Source organism: Electrophorus electricus, chromosome 11 (assembly GCF_041902795.1).
Source record: "Electrophorus electricus isolate QZ-2024a chromosome 11, ASM4190279v1, whole genome shotgun sequence".
Classification (NCBI taxonomy): Eukaryota; Metazoa; Chordata; class Actinopteri; order Gymnotiformes; family Gymnotidae; genus Electrophorus; species Electrophorus electricus.
In genome coordinates, this window is record NC_137507.1 from 8,377,729 (window position 1) to 8,400,751 (window position 23,023).

At 45.4% G+C, this 23,023-nt stretch overlaps 1 protein-coding gene across 3 annotated transcripts in view; it reads left to right on the forward strand.

Moving 5' to 3' along the window:
- chchd3a (coiled-coil-helix-coiled-coil-helix domain containing 3a) overlaps window positions 1–23,023 on the forward strand; it is a 58,769-nt gene that overhangs the window by 24,963 nt on the left and 10,783 nt on the right. For all 3 annotated transcript variants that reach the window (XM_081722936.1, XM_027025557.3, XM_027025556.3), the window contains exon 5: window positions 11,322–11,405. In XM_081722936.1, the coding sequence (XP_081579062.1) occupies window positions 11,322–11,405 (84 nt within the window). The remainder of the gene's footprint in view (window positions 1–11,321; window positions 11,406–23,023) is intronic.

The following is a 23,023-nucleotide window of genomic DNA, read 5'->3' on the forward strand; positions in this document are numbered from 1 at the left end:
TTATCCCACAGCAAACCCATTTTCAAGTTGTCAGAGAATCTCGTCGGCAGTACTTCACGCCCAGATGCTTTCAGCGTTTCTGGCCATTAATAAAGTCGTTAAGTCTGATAGCGTTTCGGATTTCAGTGGTGCGGCCTTCCAGCGAAGTTTCAGGCTGGCCAATCAATCATAAAGCACATCATTTTATTCAGACACTGGCACTCCCCGGGGCAGACGTTTCAATCAAGCGCCGAGTCATCCATCTCCTGCCCAGTGACCAGTGTGACTTGTTTGATGGCTGGGGGATTGTGATTTGTTGAGACAAAAGAACAGACACACACTTGCAAAAGCTCTTAAAATGTGTGTGTAAGAGAGCGTGAAACGCCCTGTGATTCCTCATCCTGTAAAACAGCAGAGCATCGTGGGTCTTTTCCCAGACAGCGTTTGGTTAGCTTGCATTATGCAGAAAAGGCCCCGTTTCCATGCTACGCACATGTATCGCTGGTGTGTTGGAGACCACAGGTGCTGTGGTAGTCCGCGTGCCGAGTCATGATGGAAGATCAAGGAAGCTAAGCTGGGATTTTCCACCAGATTCCCTGTTGTGTAAAGTTGTCCTTTTTCATTTAAAATTTGTATTTATTTTTTTTCCACCCCCTCCTCAAATCCAGTTTTCTGCTTCCACAATAAGTGCTTCCTATTAACCTGTGCGGGTATATTTATTTGGTTGGCTGGCCTAAAGCCTCCCCCTCGGTTAAAGAGCACTGCTCTCCCCTCCCCTTCCCTCACCTCCTCTGAAACTCAAAGTTCCAGCTATAGCCGACGTCCCTTTGCTAATCTGAAAATGCTGTTACATTTTAGATACAGCCGACTGGGCCTGCCTGATAATACGCTGCAATTTAATTTCCCTGGTATTACAGCAGACTTGCGAGGTTTAGAATTGCATGTACTTGGGGGGCGGGGGGGGGCTCTTTTTCTTCCTCACGTTAAGGTCACATATAAATACAAGTTTAGGCTTAAACTAGGTGGTTTCATGTCCTGACCTGGCCTGCACTAGGTAGCGTGTTCGCAAACGCAGAATGCCCCGTAGGCCAGATCTGTAAGGAGATGGCCCACCAGCAGCCCAGCAGGGTTTAGTATTGTGGCCATAACAAGCAAGACCTGGTCTATGCTGGTTCACAGGCAGGTTTACGCTTAACCGTACTGTTTCTGTTCATGTTTAGACTTTTGTCATCTATGTTGTACTGGGCAAGTAAATGTTTAATGTTCATTATATTTTTAGCTTTATTACAAAAACTGTAATTAAGGAAAATGATGCAAAGATTATAAAGTGCTGGAAGAGTACATTCAGCAGACTTGTATATTATTATTAGTTACATTTATATAGCACCTTTCTCATGCTCAAGAACACTTTTACAGACAGATATGTATTGACTTTTACACTCACACATGAGTGAGAAGCCAATTTACAAACAGTGTACTCAGTCAGAGATCACAGACCACTGGAGGACTGACACCGGGTGCCGAGGAAGGGGAGGAGGACAGGCCAGGACAGAGCACCAGCCGTCACTGGACGTGCACGCGCGGAGCACCAGCCGTCACTGGACAGGACAATTTAGAGTATCCAATCATCCTAATCTCCATATTTTGGACCGTGGGAGGAAACCAAAGACCCCAGAGGAAGCCCACACAGAGAGAACATGGAAACTCCACCCAGATAAGGACTCGCACCCAAGACCCAAGTGCTAAGAGGGAAATGTACTAACCACCACATGACCGTGCTGCTTGGCCATGTAGCTTATACATGTAACTGCAAAGTTTGATGTTTCATAGGATTTAAGAGCAGAGACTAGGAATGAGAGCATGAAGTCTGTGAATTTGAGAACTAATTTTGTTCCTTTCCTGAACAAAAGCCGGAGATGGTCTCCTTTCCCGTGCCTCCAAGATCTTCCCAGAGCCTCCATGAGCTTTTCGAAGGAGACCGCTCATTAACCGTTATGTCGGCCCGTCCCGCTCGTTAAACCTTATGTCAGTCCATCCCGCACCTTTGCGATGTGCACGCTGAAGCTGTGGCTCTTCCATTTAAAGAAGTGCTCATTAGAGAACAGCTTATGAACAACACAGCCAAATCAACTACCGTGGACAATGTGTGTAGACTGTCAGACGCGGGACTGAATTCTAATCGAGAGGAGTGAGAATCGCTGAATAAGAAGATTGAGGACGTCAGTTTCAGTGGCCAACCGCAGTGGAGCAGTCAGCGAAAAATCCAACAGTCGTCACTCTTGGAACTTGCAGTGTGTGAGTGAATCAGCAATGTAAAGTATGACAATGAAGAGTGTGTGTGTGTGTGTGTGTGTGTGTGTGTGTGTGTGTGTGTGTGCACAAGCAAATGTTTTGAGTTTTGTAGAAGTGAATTTGGCATATGCATAGTTTTCCCCCATCTGGTGTGTGTGTGTGTGTGTGTGTGTGAGCGAGAGAGGAAAGAAGACCCTGTCATCGTTGTGATATTCTCTGTGGTGGCCTGTCTGAGCTCACACTCCTGCTGTCTTTCTCTCCTTGTCTTGTCTCCATTCTGGGGTGCCAGCCAGTGTTTTGCTCAGACAAAGGTTGGCTCTAATTGGCTGCGTCTCTGGTTGGCACCGGTACCCAGTGCTCGCCCTGTCAGCTAATTGGCTCCGCTGGCTGCCCGTTCTCTGAGCTACGGCCAGTTGGTGCTGATGGATGAAGGCAGGTGTCAGGAAAGCTGCTTTCTGACAAGCAGGCTGGTAAAGTCAATTTACAGCTCAGAAAGCAGTGGTTGTTTGAGAGCTAGTGTATACAGCTGCTCTGTGAGAGAGCATGTTTGTTTGTTTGTTTGTTTGTTTGTTTGTTTTATTTAAACACACACACACACCCTTTTGGTCCCCCCCCCTTTTTTGGGGGAGGGGGGATCGGCCTATTTTTAGAACATAAAAAAATCACTTCTCTGAGGTGTCTGTTGCTGAAAAACACCAATGTCAGGCATGGCAGTTGTGTATCTCCTTGTTCCCGGCTGCACACATTGCATTATGGGTTATTAGGCTTCTAAACTGTAATGAATCGTTGTGAGTCGTGCTCTGCAGCTCTGATTCTGGGCGTGCGAATGAACCCCAGAGTGAATCTCTGGCTGGCCATAAGAATGAGTGGAACTGGAGTGAACCTTCTCTTTCTCACTTATTACAGACCAGGAAGTTGGTGGCACTGGTCAGAATTCCTTCCCCAAAATGGTGTAGCAGCTGTGCAAAGCGATTACCTTGATCGGATTTGTGTAATTCTAACCGACCTAAAGTTCTCTCTCGTTATTAGCAAGCTTAGCAGTCGTCTCTTAATAGACTGATTGTTTAGTTCTTTCCTATGGTCACTAATCCCACGCAGTTGTTTAAGGCGTTAACTTGTGGATTTAAAGATTTATCAACTGAACACCGATTGTCTGAGATGTATCATGTCAGACAGCTTGTTTGTTAAAATTGAGTGCAAGTTAATACAATTGGCCGCATCTCCCCAGTGGTGCTGAGCGCTTTGATAATTGCAGAGAATGTGTTGAGGTGGCAGCTTCTCCATCTTCTAATTGGAGAGATGTGGTGGTCCAAAGGTTAAGGAAGTGATCAGGGTGACAGATGTATTGAGGGAGCTGCAGCTATCCAGCTACAGTGTGTCCATCTATCCACCCCCTAAAGTCAGCTACAGTGTGTCCATCTATCCACCCCCTAAAGTCAGCTACAGTGTGTCCATCTATCCACCCCCTAAAGTCAGCTACAGTGTGTCCATCTATCCACCCCCCTAAAGTCAGCTACAGTGTGTCCATCTATCCACCCCCCTAAAGTCAGCTACAGTGTGTCCATCTATCCACCCCCCTAAAGTCAGCTACAGTGTGTCCATCTTGAACAATTAATACAGTCTGAATGGGAGCCATTTTTCCAGGTAGCACTCTCTCCATGGTGATGTCTGAATTGGGAGTGCTTGCAGCTCAGGGAGCTTGATGCGTTGTATGGATATGACAGTATTACCAATTTGAGAGACCTTTAATGTATGTGCAGCCTCTCTCTCTCTCTCTCTCTCTCTCTCTCTCTCTCTCTCTCTCCATGTCCAGATAGAGCTCCTTTCATACAAGGTGGGGGAAATTGATTTTTTAATTTTATTTTTTATATATCTATCCATGGAGCAGGGGTTTAAAAAAAAAACAGAAAAATGATACTGGGCAGTTGTGTGTCAAACTCTTAGCCCATTAAAAGTGAATGTTCAGTGCCTGCTTATAACTTAGTAAAATAGTGTTTGTAACAGTATTTATCATGGAAATGTAACTGGAAAAAACGGTTCAAGTGTTTTTCTTCCAAGTATTCTTGAATAAAGTACAAATCCCCTAAAATGTTTAGTTATGAAGTACAATTACTAAGTAATTTCTACCGCGGTCATAGAGATGATATTGATCTGATATGACACCCTATTATATAATATGACACCTTATGTTATGACAACTTGTGAAAAATCAAATTTACAGTTTTTCCCACACTTCAAATGTCATTGATCAACTGAATTTGATGTTTGAGGGCCAAGTTTTGCTTCTGTAGTTTTGAACTGGTGCTACGAGACCACTGTAGATATTAAATAATGTGATGTGTATATTTTAGCGTTTATACTACAAGATCCTTTGACAGTGCATGTACACTGTACTAAGGGTATTCTGGTGTTTCAGAAATTAGATCTCATATATTGTGTGAACTGGTCAGTTGTTCAAGTCGGATTCTGGAGGAATGTTTATAATGCTTAAATGCCATCACTTAAGCATTTTAAGAAAAATGCTTTTTTCAAGAAAAAAAAAAGATTTTATATATATATAAAATCTTCTTTTTTTTTTTTTTTTTTTTCTTGTGTTCCTTAACTCCCTTTGAGGAAAAGGGACAGTGAGATGGTTTTGTCTCAGTGTGTCCTCCACAGTCCTGTACCACTTTGTGTTGTCTTGGTCTTCTCACTCTGTCGTCTGAAAGACCTGCGCTGGTCTCTGTGTGTTGAGGGGAAGGAGGGGGTGTGTTGTCCGATCTCTCTGATTGGTAATGGATGGCCTGCTCAGAGTCTGCAGTCCACAAAAGGGACAGATGATTTGATTTCCCTCAGGTTGGTCCCCAGCAGAGATAACACTACCCCGCCAAGTGCCTTATAAATCAGCTTATACCTCAGGTTGTTGATCAGACGATTTATCAATCTCTGATCAGAACGCTTATGGGTCTCAAACAGTGGTGTTGCCAGGCCATTGATGGATCTGACAGGACCTGTGTCTCCACAGAGGCTGGTCTGGACCAATCTGACAGGACCTGTGTCTCCACAGAGGCTGGTCTGGACCGATCTGACGGGACCTGTGTCTCCACAGAGGCTGGTCTGGACAGAGATGTGGCTTACTTTGTCGAGTTGGCAACTCTAATACACACAAACCATCCAAAACCAAAGTAAGACCAACCCTTTTGGAAGGGTTAGTCTTTCTAGATGATGTAACAGTATGAGGTGGTCTCACCTCGATAGGCATAGCATAGTTCACATTTTCTCTGAAACTAGAGCTGAGACATGCAAAATGTCGACAACGTAACATCCCCTTTCAATGAAGGCCCCTGTGTTAGATTTGGATTTTAAATGGAATTTAAATTGAGAGATGGTGGTCTGTGTGTGTGTGTGGGGGGGGGGGGGGTGTTGAAACCCGATTGCAGTATAATGTTAATATTCATTATATTGAGTTTTTGTTTATTTTTCTTCTTTCTGATTCTGTCCCTGGCTTTACCAGAATTTTGGCCTCTACACCATGCATGCAAAATTACTGACATGTCACCAGATGAGCCCGATATGACAACAACCACGTTGGAGACAAATGGACAGAGGACGACAAATTCAAATCGACGTCCCGCTTTGAAAGTGCTTTGATTTAATTTCTATTTAATTGTACTATGATATGTGACTAGCTGACATTGTCAGTTGAAATAGAGCAAAGACTGTGACTGACAGCTGGACAGAGCAGTAGTAAGGGGGGTGTGTGTGTGTGTGTGTGTGTGTGTGTGTGTGTGTGTGTGTGTGTGTTTCTGTGGGGGGGGGAATCAGGGCACTGCATTGATTGTGGCTTCGTGGAACTGGGGGTTGCTGGCCAGAGGACAGCAGGACTGATTGGGTCAGCTCTCTATCTGGTCCTTTAATAATAAAGGACAGGCTTTATGGATCACTGCTAATTTGATCTGTACTCACACAAAATGAAGGCACTCCGACAGGAGGGTTCATTATTTTTCGCGATGTGGAGGACTTGACCCTCCCCACCCCACCCCAACAAAGGATGTGCCAGCTGCCCCCACCCCACCCCATTCTGACCGTTGCCCTGTGTGCAGCAGCAGCCCTCTCAATTACCCAGTGTCCCCTGCTGTCACTGCGGGGCAGGCTGTTGGGTAAACTTCTGACTTCACAGGCACTTTTGAGCTGGCTGAGGTGAAGGACTATCTCTCATTTTGGCTCTCACCAGGTGCAAGTGGCACGTGATGACCACTTCCTGTGGCACTGTTGTGAGCACTCAGGCTAACGGCTGCCTTCTCTTTGAGAGAGACGAGGAGGTTGGGAGTTCCCACGTCACTGAGTTCCACAGTTTCTGATGTGTTGTTCACATTTGTCTGTTCCTTTCCTCTCCTGATATCCCCGTGCTGAGTCTTCAACCCTGACCAGGTAAATCCGCATTCCAATTCCATCTACGCCAGCCTTCCCTGGTCCTGCAGACACCATGTTCACACTTACACACACTCGCATGTGCATTCATTCTTGATCTTCTTTCACTCCATTCCTAGAGGTTTGGCAGTGACATGACCTTCAACCTTTGCCTTTGTCTGCTGGACATGCCTGATTGTTATGATTGTTATTTGGTCGTTATGAGTTTGTTATGGTAACTCCGTGATGGATGCCAGTAGCTTTGACCTTGTATTGCTGCGGTCAACGCACACCTGTGACAGAAAGCCCCTTAAGACAGTCAAATTGTCTTAATTCTGCAAAGTCTTCTATGTAGAATTTAAACCACCAGAATGTGCAATGTGCCTTCCAGAATACTGCCATGTTTGTCCCCAGTATCACACAGACATATACAGACAGAACTGCACTCCATATGTCTAGTCATGAGGGCAGCTTTGAGATGACACAAATAAGCTCGAACTTGGTTTAAAAAAAACAGCTAGGATTCTAGTGCTTACATATTTGCCTGTTTTAGGCATCTAGTTCATGTTGTAGTATTTACATTTCTGGTTAAGAGAACATTAGCCTCTTCTGTTGAGTGTTTTCACAGTGTTTCATCATGACCCTGTAGGCTAATTAAGTTCCTGCTAGTGAAATCTTTTCTCAGCAGAACGATTGTCCTGCTCTGTTTGCAGTTGGTTCTCACTTTCCTGGTATTGTTTGTATATATCAGCCCAACCAAGACCTTTCAAAGCTTTGGCAATTAAATCTGTAAGCAAATGTATAGCAGATAGAATCTATTTGTCTGGACCAGCTTGTAAATTTGTTAAAAGTATTTCCTCACACTTATATACAGAGCAGGAATATCTAGCACTCAGGAACTGAACCTTCCTACTAAACTACGTGTATTACGAATGACCCTGCTCACCCCCAGGTGTGTGTGCTTGCGTCTGTGTGTGCGTGCGTGCGTCTGTGCGTGCGTCTCTGTGTGTGCGTGTGTGTGTCTCTCTCTCTCTCTCTCTCTCTCTCTCTGTGTGTCTGTGTGTCTCTCTGTGTGTGTGTGTGTGTGTGTGTGTGTGTGTCTCTCTCTCTCTCTCTCTCTCTCTCTCTCTCTGTGTGTGTGTGCGTCTGTGTGTGCGTCTCTCTCTCTCTGTGTCTCTCTGTGTGTTTGTGTGTGTGTGTACTGCTGGCAGAGAGCAGCACTACTTTCCCTCCTTTGTTTGTGCTCCTTTTTTATGCTCTTCAAGCCTCATGGACCAGGTCCAGTCCAGGTGTCCACAGTTTGGCACGTTTTATGTCGTCCTAAAATCTAAGAGGCCGAGAGTTTGAAGGAGACCAGAGTAGGGGAAGCTCTGCCCCTACCCTCCGCTACACCGCTCAGCTAATTAACAACTCTTAATTATTCTACTATGCATAGTAGGCCTTTCACTAAATGCTCCTCCTTCTAAACGATTTGTTTAATTTGACTGTAGGGTGTGTACCTCTGGTGCAGATGCCCCCCGCCCCAGAGCTCACAGATTGTGTGAGGAGAACGTACGTGCGTGTGTGTGGTCCATCTGTGGCATTGTGAATGGTTAGGAACACTCTGATGCTCTGTGTCTGCGAGTGTCTGTGTGCGAGCGCTTCGAACACTTTGCCGTGATCAGTGTTCTCTTCAAGAAGCCAAAGAATAACAGTAAATTTCCTGATGTGCTTGACGCAGCAGTAACCCTGATGATGGCGTAGTGGCACTGCCAGCCATCGGCCTGCTTAAACGTGTCTATCGTTTGGTTTGCAGACCTCACACTTGGCATTATGGGTCAACTCTGGTTGACCCCTCTAGAGGTCCTAGTTTGATTTTCTGTAAAACCAGTTTTGGTAAGATGCTGTCCACCCAGGAGTCAGTGAGCAGAAGATTGTATCTTCCTTGGACGCACATTTTATTTTTTTTCTTTCTCGTCTCGTCTCGTCTCGTCTCGTCTCTTCATGCGTCGTCTTGTCTCGTGTCTGCTCCTCTTCCAGCCTCTGATATAAAACATGTCTCCAGAGTGGTGGCACCTTTTTGGTGATGAATTCCCCCATTGTTGTCTTGTCTTTCCTCCGTTTTTCTGGCCCGGCCTCCAACTACACCCCCCTCCCTCCGTCTCGATTCGTTGGTAATTCCCTCCTCTGTTCCCGTGATTAATGCCCGTCCTGCTCTCCTTTGTGGGCCCGCGGTGCCGTGTCGGTGGCACTGCGAGTCCCGGGCCTCTGCTGGGCTTGTAATGCGATTAGATTGATCTGGAGGGGGCTGAATGAGTTTAATCAGACAGAAGCAATCTTGACACCTCGTGTGACTCTGACGCACCACTGCCATATGCCCCCTCTGATCCATTGTGTGTGTTGTAGTCAGGGATAGAGAGAAGGAGTGCACAGGAGCCTCCCTGTTTTTAATTGCACATTGGTTACGCTTTCACAGTATGTTTATCTATTGGACTGTGAATGCAGCTGCTGTGTGTGCGTGCATGCGCGTGCGTGCGCGCGTGCGTGTGTGTGTGTGTGTGTGTGTGTGTGTGTGTGTGTGTGGTAGAGTAAAGATGAAGGTCAGAGAGGCAGCTTTCCTTTTCATTCCAGCTACACGCCGAGGCAGTACGTTGACTGATTACTCAGACTGCTGCTCTCCCACGCAAAGGCCTGTAATTGGCTTCCACACCAGAGTTGGGCCTTTGTGTTGAGAGGTTTGATAAGTGCGTTTTCTACGCCTGCACGTGTGTGTTATCAGAGAGCAGAGGTCAGTCATAGCCTGCCCGAGGTGTGGACTCTCTGGAGTGGGGACGGGTTGTTTGCTGAACATTTTCTCTCCAGCTCTGATGTAAAGTTACTTTTTTGATCATAAATACTGGATACACACACACACATGGATAAGCTCTCCAGACCTTTCTACTCCCAGATCATACAGTAACATGAGGGTCGTACGCTCTCGCCCTATAAGGTCTGCACCTCCTGCTCCTGTAGGTCAGCATTCTGATTGAACTGGTGAGCTAATTATCATGCTCTTGGTGTGTGTGGAGTCCAGGGAGTCGGGTGTGTTGGTACAGATTATTGGACCCTCTCGTGTCATGTGCATGTGTGTCTGGAGTTCCTTTTGATTGGCGCTTGCGTGTCTGGCTGAAGTCGTGGTGATTGTGTGCGCTTCTGAGTTTCATCAGTATGCACAGAGCACTTCTCTGCACAAGGCCTGGATCTCAGCAGCCATGCCCATCATTCAGCTGGGATTGGATCTAGATTAGATTTTTGTTTTATAAGCACATTTTTCTTCTTTTTTTTGGGGGGGGGGGGGGGGGGGTTTGTTTTTGTTTTATTTTGTCATCGTCGTCCCCAGTAAATGTGTAGGAGAGCAGATGAGAGAGCCGAGAGTGATGATAGAGCAGAGCTGTGAGTGTGTGTGTGAGAGAGATTTGCTCACTATCCTTTTAGTGCTATGCCTGGAAATGTAATTTAAATAAGTTTGTCAAAGCTGTCCTTCTCATACTTTTTTCTCTCTCTCTCCCTTTGTGTCTCTCACTTTGTTTGTCTTTCTCAAGTCATATCAAATCAAGATGGCTTTATTGGCATGACTGAAATTGTTTACATTTTAACTATAATAATAACAACAATAAAGGCTCTACTACCAACACCAACAACAATGATAGTAGTAATAATAAAAATGACATAACAAGTAACAGTTTTGATGTAACTTTACAAGTCCTTTAGGCATTAACAAGACCCTGTAACTGCTTAAGATGTAAACGTTTAGCAAACAGCACTGTGTGTAAGGGGTGGGTGAAAGGGGTGGGTGTATGGGTGTGTCTCTCAATTTATCATTTTAAGTGAGCTTTATTGGCCTCTCTCACTCTTGCACTCTTACACTCTCTCTCTGTTTCCAGTAGGGAATGTAGCATAAGTTAAGGCTCAGTAGAAAGTATGACTTCATTCTGTGTAAATACGCTGTAACTCTATGTGCTGTTATTTATAATAGATTCCCCCCTCACTCTCACTCTTTATTTCCCACAGTCTCTCCTGTTCTGCATCTCTCTCCTCTTCAATGTCACATGCGCCCCCCATTACACAGAATGACTTTAGCCTTCAATAAAACTCTGTCAGCTTGAGAGACACATTATTTAACTAAATAAACTCAACAATCTTCACTGAGTGGCTTATTTGGTAGATAAAACCAAACATCCTGCTGTCAAGAGCTTGGACTCACCTCTGAGACGTTCTGAGACACATATGCACTGCGTTTGGAGATTTAGCTGTCTAACGGGAGCCTCCTGTCCTGAGCTCAGAGTGCCGATATCATCCGGCCATAAATAACACCTGCTCAGATCCGCCAGTGTCCCAGAGCCTTTATCCTTCCTTCCTGGAACCATGTCTATACACACACATGAATATCCAATCCATGGGGTTGTGTGTGTGTGTGTGTGTGTGTGTGTGTGTGTGTGTGTGTGTGTGTGTGTGTGTGTGTGTGTGTGCGCGCTGACCCACTGACACTCTGCGCTCAGTTGCTTTAGGCTTGTTGTTGTTGTTCCACTGCTGCCTGAATGAGAGACACAGAGGGCATTCAAATCCAACACTTAGTCTCAGTCCTTCTTTAAGACTTGTTCTGATGTGTGTGTGTGTGTGTGTGTGTGTGTGTGTGTGTGTAGTCTATGCAGTTGGAGGCGAGAGACCGAGCACTAAGGAAGCAGGAAGCTTTCTACCGAGAGCAAGTGGCTAAACTGGAAGAGCAGGTATGAGTCCTGGCCCATCTTACATACATACATACATACATACATACATACATACATACATACATACATACATACATACACGCAAGCACACACATACATACATACATACATACATACATACACGCAAGCACACACATACATACATACATACACACACGCACGCGTACATACATAAACATGCACGTACATACATGCACATACATACACATGGATGCATGCATGCATGCATACATACATACATACACACGCACACACATATATGCATACATGCAAGCACACGCATACACATATATACATGCACGCATACATATATACATACATGCGCGCATGCATGCATGCATACATACATACGTATGCGCGCACGCACGTACATACACACACATACATACATACTTATACATGCACGCACACACATACACAGCATACACGCATACATATATACATACATGCGCGCATACATGCACGCACATACACGCAAGTGTGTGTGTATGTGTGTATATATATATATGCACGCATGCACATATACGCACGCATACATACATACACATGCATGCACAAACATACATGCATATACGCACATATATAGGCACGCACATATGCGCATGCACGTATATACATGCATATACGCACATATGCGCATACACGCACGCGCGCGCACATGTACGCATATGCACGCACATACATACATACATGCGCACATGCGCAGATATAGATATGTATATAGATACGCGCATACATGTACACACGCAAGCAAGCACGCACGCACATACATACATGCGCATGCATACATACATACACGCACACAGATACATACATACATGCATGCACGCGCATACATACATGCATGCACACATATACATCCATACGCACATGCACACATATACATACACGCACGCACATACATACACGTATGCATACGTATACATATGCACAAACACGTATGCATATGCACACATACATACACATATACATACATACATACACGCACGCATACATGCACGCACGCATACATGCACGCACACGTACATACACGCGCACATACATACACACACATGCATACATACATGTATGCACACATGCACACACATACACATGCCTGCGCACATATATACATACATGCACGCACATACGCATGCACATACATGCACACGCATACATACATACATGCATGTACATACGTATACATACGTATGCAGACACATATATACATGCATGCACACACACCTACATACATACATATATACACACGTACACGTATACATACATACATGCACGCACGCACGCACATGCACATATATAGGCACGTGCATTCATAGATACGCGCACATGCATGCATATGCATGCACATACATGCACACGCACACACATATATACATACACACAAGCACGCACACGCATACATACGCGCACGCATACATGCACGTACATACGTATACATACGCATGCAGACACACATATATACACGCACGCATACATACACACATGCACGCACACGTACATACACGCGCACATACATACACACACATGCATACATACATGGATGCACACATGCACATGCATACACATACACATGCCTGCGCACATATATACATACATGCACGCACATACGCACGCACATACATGCACGCGCATGCACGCATACATACATACATGCATGTACATACGTATACATACGTATGCAGACACATATATACATGCATGCACACACACCTACATACATACATATATACACACGTACACGTATACATACATACATGCACGCACGCACGCACATGCACATATATAGGCACGTGCATTCATAGATACGCGCACATGCATGCATAGGCATGCACATACATGCACACACATATATACATACACACAAGCACGCACACGCATACATACATGCACGTACATACGTATACATACGCATGCAGACACACATATATACATGCATGCACACACACCTACATACATACATATATACACATGTACACGTATACATACATACATACATACATACATGCACGCACATGCACATATATAGGCACGTGCATTCATAGATACACGCGCACATGCAGGCATATGCATGCACATACATGCACACGCACACATATATACATACACAAGCACGTGCACACAAACACGTACATATATACATACACACGCACATATACATACACACACGCATGTGTGCACACACATACATGCATACATGCACACGCGCATGCAAGCACATACATACATGCATACATACATGCATGCACGCGCATGTATGCACGCGCACACACATATATATACATACATGCACGCATACATACGCACACGCATACATCCGCGCACGCACGCATACATACATGCATGCAGACACACATATATACATACACACAAGCAAGCACACACATACATAAACACATACATGCATGCACGCACGTACATATATACATACACACGCACACATACATACATACACACATACATACGCATATGCGTGCACACACATACATACACCCAAGCGCGCGCACACACATGCATGCACGTACATACATGCATGCACACATACACGTACATATATACATACACACGCACATATACATACATACATACATACATATATACATACATGCATATACATACACACGCATATGCACGCGCACATACATACATACATACATACATACAAGTACGCATACATACATATATGCACATACATGCACGCACACACATACATATGCATACACGTATACATGCACACGCACACATATACATACACACAAGCACGTACACACATACATAAACACATACATGCATGCACGCACGTACATATATACATACACACGCATATATACATACATACATACATATATACATACATGCACACACATATGCACGCGCACATACATACATACACACAAGTACGCATACATACATATATGCACACGCACATACATGCACGCACACACATACATATGCATACACGTATACATGCACACATATACATACACACAAGCACGCACACACATACATAAACACATACATGCATGCACGCACGTACATATATACATACACACGCACATATACATACATACATACATACATACACACGCATATGCGTGCACACACATACATACACCCAAGCGCGCGCACGCACATGCATGCACATACATACACACGCATATGCACGCGCACATACATACATACATACACACAAGTACGCATACATACATATATGCACACACGCACATACATGCACGCACACACATACATATGCATACACGTATACATGCACACGCACACATATACATACACACAAGCACGCACACACATACATAAACACATACATGCATACATACACACGCACATATACATACATACATACACACGCATATGCGTGCACACACATACATACACCCAAGCGTGCGCACGCACATGCATGCACGTACATAAATGCATGCACACATGCACGTACATATATACATACACGCACATATACATACATACATACATACATGCACATACATACACACGCATATGCACGCACATATACATACATACATACATACATACACACACATATGCGTGCACACACATACATACACCCAAGCGCGCGCACGCACATGCATGCACATACATACACACGCATATGCACGCGCACATACATACATACATACACACAAGTACGCATACATACATACATATATGCACACACGCACATACATGCACGCACACACATACATATGCATACACGTATACATGCACACGCACACATATACATACACACAAGCACGCACACACATACATGAACACATACATATATGCACACACGCACATACATGCACGCACACACATACATATGCATACACGTATACATGCACACGCACACATATACATACACACAAGCACGCACACACATACATAAACACATACATGCATACATACACACGCACATATACATACATACATACACACGCATATGCGTGCACACACATGCATACACCCAAGCGCGCGCACGCACATGCATGCACGTACATAAATGCATGCACACATCCACGTACATATATACATACACGCACATATACATACATACATACATACATACATGCACATACATACACACGCATATGCACGCACATATACATACATACATACATACACACGCATATGCGTGCACACACATACATACACCCAAGCGCGCGCACGCACATGCATGCACATACATACACACGCATATGCACGCGCACATACATACATACATACACACAAGTACGCATACATATATGCACACACGCACATACATGCACGCACACACATACATATGCATACACGTATACATGCACACGCACACATATACATACACACAAGCACGCACACACATACATAAACACATACATGCATGCACGCACGTACATATATACATACACACGCACATATACATACATACATACACACGCATATGCGTGCACACACATATACACCCAAGTGCGCACACACACATGCATGCACGTACATACATGCATGCACACATGCACGTACATATATACATACACACGCACATATACATACATACATGCACATACATACACACGCATATGCACGCATACATACATACATACACACAAGTACGCATACATACATACATATATGCACACACGCACATACATGCACGCACACACATACATATGCATACACGCATACATGCACATGCACACACATACATACACACAAGCACGCACACACATACATAAACACATACATGCATATGCATGCACACACATACATACACCCAAGTGCGCGCACACATGCATGCACGTACATACATGCATGCATGCATGCATGCACGTACATACATGCATGCACGTACATATATACATACACACGCACATATACATACATACATGCACATAAATACACACGCATATGCACGCGCACATACATATATACATACATACATACACACAAGTACGCATACATACATACATATATGCATACATGCACACACATACATATGCATACACGTATACATGCACGCACACACATGCATGCATACATGCACGCACACGCATGCATGCATACATACACGTGCACGCATGCATGCATACATAAATACATGCGCACGCATGCATGCATACATAAATACATGCGCACATGCGCGCACACATACACATATATACATGCACGCACACATACATGCACATATATACATACACGCACACATATGCACGCATGCATGCATACATACATACATACATACATGGACGCATGCACGCACACACGTGCGCGAACACATATATACATATACGCGCACACACATGCATACAAGCACACTTGCATGCATACACACACTACAAGCACACGCGCGCATGGACACGCACATTCACACTACACACACACACACAGTCTGTCCTTACAGCACAGCCTCTCCTACAATCCACAGCACCTCTCACAAAACTGTTACACTGCACCTGTTTAGCATAGCCATGCCTAAGCACCACGCACACAGTCCCGTTGCTCATACTTCAGACCCGTCACACGTGATAGGTTATACACAGAGGTGCATAGTATTACACCTCTGCTTCACACAGAGTGGATAAATCTAGATGACTGTCAGATTAGACTACAGCAGGTCTGTAAAGACACTAACCATACTGCCAAGGCACCATTAGTATAAGAGAGAGAGACAGTTTGTCCTTCAGTCTTCCGGTACAGTGGCAGAGGTGAAACAGTTTGTCCTTTGGTACTGTAGTGGTGGGGAGAGACAGGTTGAGTTGCAGAAGGGTAAGACTGGATGTCCCTTTAGTAGTACTGGGGACAGTCTGTCATTTGGTGGGCAGGTGGGGGTTGTCCTTTGATACCGAGTAGCCACAGGGTCTTGAATCGGTTTTGTCCTTAAACGACATCCTCTGTCCGTGCCCAGTCCCATCGTCTTCCTCAGGCCCTGTGAGCAAGCAGGACAGAGGAGTTTCACAGCCTCACCTCTGACCATTCATCCTTCAACCCAGACATACACACACACACACACACACACACACACACACACACACACAAACGTACATACTCGTGCGTGCACACGCACACAAACTCACAGATGCACACACACTGCACTACCTGACTACCTTCTCTCCTGAGACTGTTTGTGTGTTGGTCTCACATGACCTATTTTAAATGGGGTCTGGCGTCTGTTTGTAGCAGGACATGCTGAAGCAGCGCTTCTGCTTCCCTGAAGCAGGGTTCTTTTTCATTCCTAAGTTCCCACTGTCCTGGATCTCTGTACAACAGCCTATGTTTTAAATGCTGTGCTAGTTGTTTGAAATACTCTACTGTAGAATTCCATGTCTCCAGCAAAACAGGATTATTGTTTGCGTATAAAATTGTGCTCTGAAATCTGAAATGCTATAGTATTTTAATCCCCTATATTAATTTATATATTGTAGGAATATTCAAAATTTACATACATTTAGTATCCAAACAGAATTCTTTTACAGTTTGAGTTAACTGTCTTTTGTATTACTATTAGAATGGTGTTAACCTAAAGTTTGGACTGATCAGTGAGATCACAGTATAACCTAAAACTCGGCTACCCCTGCGTCTGAGGTGACCTAGAACTCGGCTACCCCTGCGTCTGAGGTGACCTAGAACTCGGCTACCCCTGCGTCTGAGGTGACCTAGAACTCGGCTACCCCTGCGTCTGAGGTGACCTAGAACTCGGCTACCCCTGCGTCTGAGGTGACCTAGAACTCGGCTACTCCTGCGTCTGAGGTGACCTAGAACTCGGCTACCCCTGCGTCTGAGGTGACCTAGAACTGCAGCACTGTGGCCAACATTAACTACAGTGAAGCTCTCTCTCTCTGTTCTCTATTGTACTTTCCTAGTACAGTGTGTTCAAAGCACAATAAAATGAGAGGTTGAACATTCTGAGTGAAACTAATAGCAACCGTAATGACCGTAATTCTGGAAATAATAAAGAAACAGTAATAAAAGTATGGAAATAAACAGAAGCTAAAGTGGCACTAATAAAACAGAAAATAACTGACTGCAGTGAGTAGATAAACATTGTGGTATGGTTTAGTGAGGTGAGTGAGTTCTCCCATGTGTCACTCTCTCTCCTAACTTCCAAGGACAGTGGAAGCCCATCCCCCGTGCTGACAGAAGCGTTATTGATCCCACTCGCCCTCATCAATCACCTATAGATCCTTGTTCAATACTCCCAGCTCTTTGTCACCCGCCTGCCCTCCCTGCTCAAATAGAGACAGAGGGGGCCAGTCGGCTGGACGCGCGTGCATTTTAGCCCCTATGGATTTATGCACGTGGATTTCACAAGATAAATGTGCTTTAAGTATCGGGCCTTAAGTGTGAGAGTGCCTTATACAAACAGCTAAGAGGGAAAGATTCGGACGATGGAGGCACTTTGGTGGAGGAGTGAGGGGGCCATCCTGTTTATGCCTGATTTGGAGCTGAATTTGAACTGAATGGTTCCTGGGAAAACTTGGTACTTCCAGACAAATGTGGTCTTGGTGGGGGTACTCGGGGCTTTTCTCTGGAACAGTCAGGGAATTCGATAAGCGAAGATGTAAACAAGGGGCTCTTATCTTGCTTCTGTAGGGAAAGTAACACAACCTTGTTCTTTTTTTAATATATAAATATATTTGTCTGTATTGAGTGTTTTTCTTTCATGTCGGCAGCACTGTTGCGGATGGTTGTAGAGTCAGCAGGAGCCGCACTTGTAATTCTGGCTCCAACCTCTCTCCTCTTTCATCCCTCTCTCCTCTTGTTTTCAACTTTCATCCCTCCCTTGTCCTGCCTGCACGCTCGCGCTCTCGCTCTCACACACACACACACACACACATTCTTCGAGCTTTAGGCTCTGAAAAGAACTGGTGACAGGGAGGAACAATAGCGGGAGAACCAGAGGAGGTGCGGCATATAACCGGCTGATATATATTGCGTGTCTCTTTCGATTCATGGACCTCGTTTATCAGTAGCCTCGCCGTGACAGGCCGTCAGTGCTCCCAGACAACGCTCACCACCTCTGCCTGGGAATTGGCTCTGCTGCCCAAATTGCTTCTGAAACAATATCTATATATATTTATGTATCTCATTTTTTACTCAATACCTGCTGTAAAACTATCTCATATTTAACTTCTCCAAAGTCCCGACTCCCCCCCCCCCCCCCCCGCTTGCCGTGGGTACCTCAGTGTGTTGTTATTTGTGCTGTGTGCTGTTTGTTTATGTTCCAGAAGTGCTGTCCCCTGTGTGGGAGCACTGGTGAGACTGGGTGGTGTCCTGTTGAACAGCTACATCCATCGTAAGAGGCGGAGGCGTCGGAGATGGCGGGATTCCCACCAGTTGGCTCATTAGTTCTGTGGCCTTGTCCCTGTCCTCTGAATGTCTTTCCACAGGACCGGGACAGGCTGGTGGTAGCCCAGCAGGACACTGAATCAAAGCTCATGTCTTTGTTCATGCGTTCATAAAGCCCCTCTAAAGCAGCTGTCTCTGCATCCATGGCATCTGTTCGTCCCCTCGGCGCCGTCTCCCTCTGCTCTGTGTCCCTCCGTCTTAGACGCGACAAACCCGCATTCTCCGAGCCAGGAAGCTGCAGTCGATATGCTCGCTCTGCAGGCCGAGCTGGGCGTTTCCCAGCAACGCTGGAAGCTGTAGTCATGGTAACCTCGTTTGGACTCCTGTCTCTTGGAAACAGGAGCCTGAAGCAGCTCTGTGGTTGTGGCTGGGCAAGAGCTGCCCTTCTCAAGGGTCGAGAGAGAGAGAGAGCTGTCCTCAAGGGTTGGAGAGGGAGAGAGAACAGCCCTTTTCGGTGGGGGGTGGGCGTGTCAACTGCCCTTCTCAAGGATCCATATAGAGAGAGTGGGAGAGAGAGAGAACTGTTGTTCTCAAGGGTCCTGAGAGAGAGCTGTCCTCAAGGGTTGAGAGTGAGAGAGAGAACTTTCCTTCTCAAAGGTCGAGAGAGAGAGTACTGTCCTTCTCAAAGGTTGAGAGAGAGAGAGTACTGTCTTTCTTGAGTTGAGAGAGAGAGAGAAAGAGAAAGAATTGTACTTCTCAAGGGTCCATGGAGAGAGAGAGAACTCTCCTTCTCAAAGGTAGAGAGAGAGAAATAACTCCTTCTCAAAGGTCGAGAGAGTACTGTCCTTCTCAGGGGTCCATAGATAGAGAGAGAGCTGTCCTCAAGGGTTGAGAGAGAGCTGTCCTTCTCAAGGGTCCATAGAGAGAGAGAGAGAGAGTGCTGTCCTTCTCAAGGGTCCTGAGAGAGAAAGAACTGTCCTTCTCAAGGGTGCACATAGAGAGAGAGCGAGAGAGAGATACCTGTCCTTCTCCAAGGTCCATATAGAGAGAGAGCGAGAGAGAGAGAGCTGTCCTTCTCAAGGGTCCATAGAAAAAGAGAGAGAGAGCTGTCCTCGAGTTGAGAGCGAGAGAGAGAACTGTCCTTCTCAAAGGTCGAGAGAGAAAGACAGAGACTCCACTATGTGTACCTTGCACGGCAGCCATTAGCCATCCATCTCTGTGGGCAGCTGTTCAGTGGACAGCTCAGAGATTTTAGTTTCTCCACACTGGAGAGAGAGATGAGTGCAACTCTCTCCACACACTCTGACATTTGGGTGAATGTGACACACAGGTGCTCACTGAGTTCGTAAGAGTTCCCTCCATCGTGAGTTCTGTTAATGAACCTTGTGAGGTATGTTAGTACGCTGTATCACAGCAGAGTGCTAACCGTTAACAGCAGAAGGGCTGTGATGTTGCGTAGGAACAAGCTGCCAGCTTGATGAGTGACAGGTGGAAATGTTGCTGCTTTAACTACTGTAGGTGTGGTGGTGCATGATAAAGGCATGAGCAAAACACCTGAAGGCCAGGTGTCGTCCAGGTGTCGTCCAGGTGTCATCCAGGTGATGTGCAGTGGTAGCTGACGTGTAGTGATATGATGTAGTGGTAGCTCAGTGGTTAAGGTACTTGACTTGTAATCAGAAGGTTGCTGGTTCAAGCCCCACCACTGCCAAGTTGTCACTGTTGGGCAAGGCCCTTAACCCTTAATTAACCCTTAATCAAGTTGTACTCAGTCATGAATGTAAGATGTTTTTGGAATGCGGTTGTCTCGCGTGGACTCAGGCATTCCCCTCTCCTCTCCCACAATCTGAGGGGCTGTCTGAGGGCTCTGCTTGATGGAGCACCTCTACATCACCAAAATCAAAACCAGGGTGCCTGTCTGAACTGCTTGTTAATCAAGAATAATAAGAAAGACCTCAGATGCACCATCTACTCCTGTCCCACTTGTTTCTGTGTATGTGTGTGTTCGAGCAAAAGCTCAGTCTTGCACGCCATAGAGCCAACATGGCTGCTGTACTGTAGCGCCGTAATGGCTTCCGCAGCAGGGTTTCCTGCCTGCTTCCTCTCTGGTCTGTGAGAGATAACACTGCCACTGTTGCAACTCCAGCCACTGCTCGGCTCCCTCGGGAGAAAACGGGAGATTTACTTTTAAAAACATGAGGTAGTTTCTTTAGCAGCAAGGAGAACCACACTCTGCGGTGAGATTAGTTTTTGAGGTATTTATTTTATTAGTCTGTGATACCCCCGTGGTGTGTAAGATTAAGTAAACATTTATTTTCAGTTACCTTAACACAAGGATTAAATCGGAAGGGATCTCCAGGCAACTCAGAAAATTCATAATGTGTTGGGGGTTTTTTTTGTTTGTTTTTTTTCCCCCTTCCCCCTGATAACCTGTTACACTGACAGGTAGAGGTGTAGTACGTTCATCTGTGTTTAGGGGGCTCCCAAAACTGATGGAGCACCTCTACATCACCAAAATCAAAACCAGGGTACCTGTCCGAAGTGCTTGTTAATCAAGAACAATGGGAAAGACCTCATATGCACCGTCTACTCCTGTCCCACTTGTTTCTGTGTGTGTGTGTGTGTGTGTTCGAGAGAGAGAGGTCACTGCCTCAGTAATCACCGTGTGAGCTGTGTTTGTTGTTCTCCATGTAAACCTGTGCTCCTGATTAGAGCCAGTCGAGTCCCCACCCCAGCACGCTCTGTATTCCGATACACTCCCTCCACTTCTCCTGGGACTGCTGGCATCAACCACACTTAAGTGCTCAGGTTAACTGGACTGAATTCTATTGCCTCCTCATTCTAATAGCCTTCTGCTGCTATGGTACTACACTTACCCTGGCTGTACGTTAGGAAGCTCGTTAGCTTGTTGGTCGGCACATGATTCCAGACTGGCATTCCTCGGTGGTGTTGCTTTTCATCTGTTGATTCTGGGTGAGGGATGAACTTTTACAAGTGTGGATTCCTTGAAACGGATGCTTGGGATAATAGATGCCGGAAATTTTCCTACCATGTTGTCACTTACACACATGAATTTCATCCATTTCCATTTAGACGGTTGGCCATTTAAAAATAAGCGTCGGTGTCATCTTCCTAAGTGGATCCCTTCTCCATCTTTCCTGAGTTTTAGGTCATACCAGTCCAACCCTTTGAGGTCCTGCTCCCTGTTCTCTTTGGGGTCCTATAGGCGATTCCCTGGAACTGGACCGGTGTTTATGGCCTCATGAGCCTTCCTGGTGTCACAGCTGGTGACATCACTCTAGCTCTCGCCTCACAGAAATTCCTTCTTCTTTTTTTTTTTAAGACCA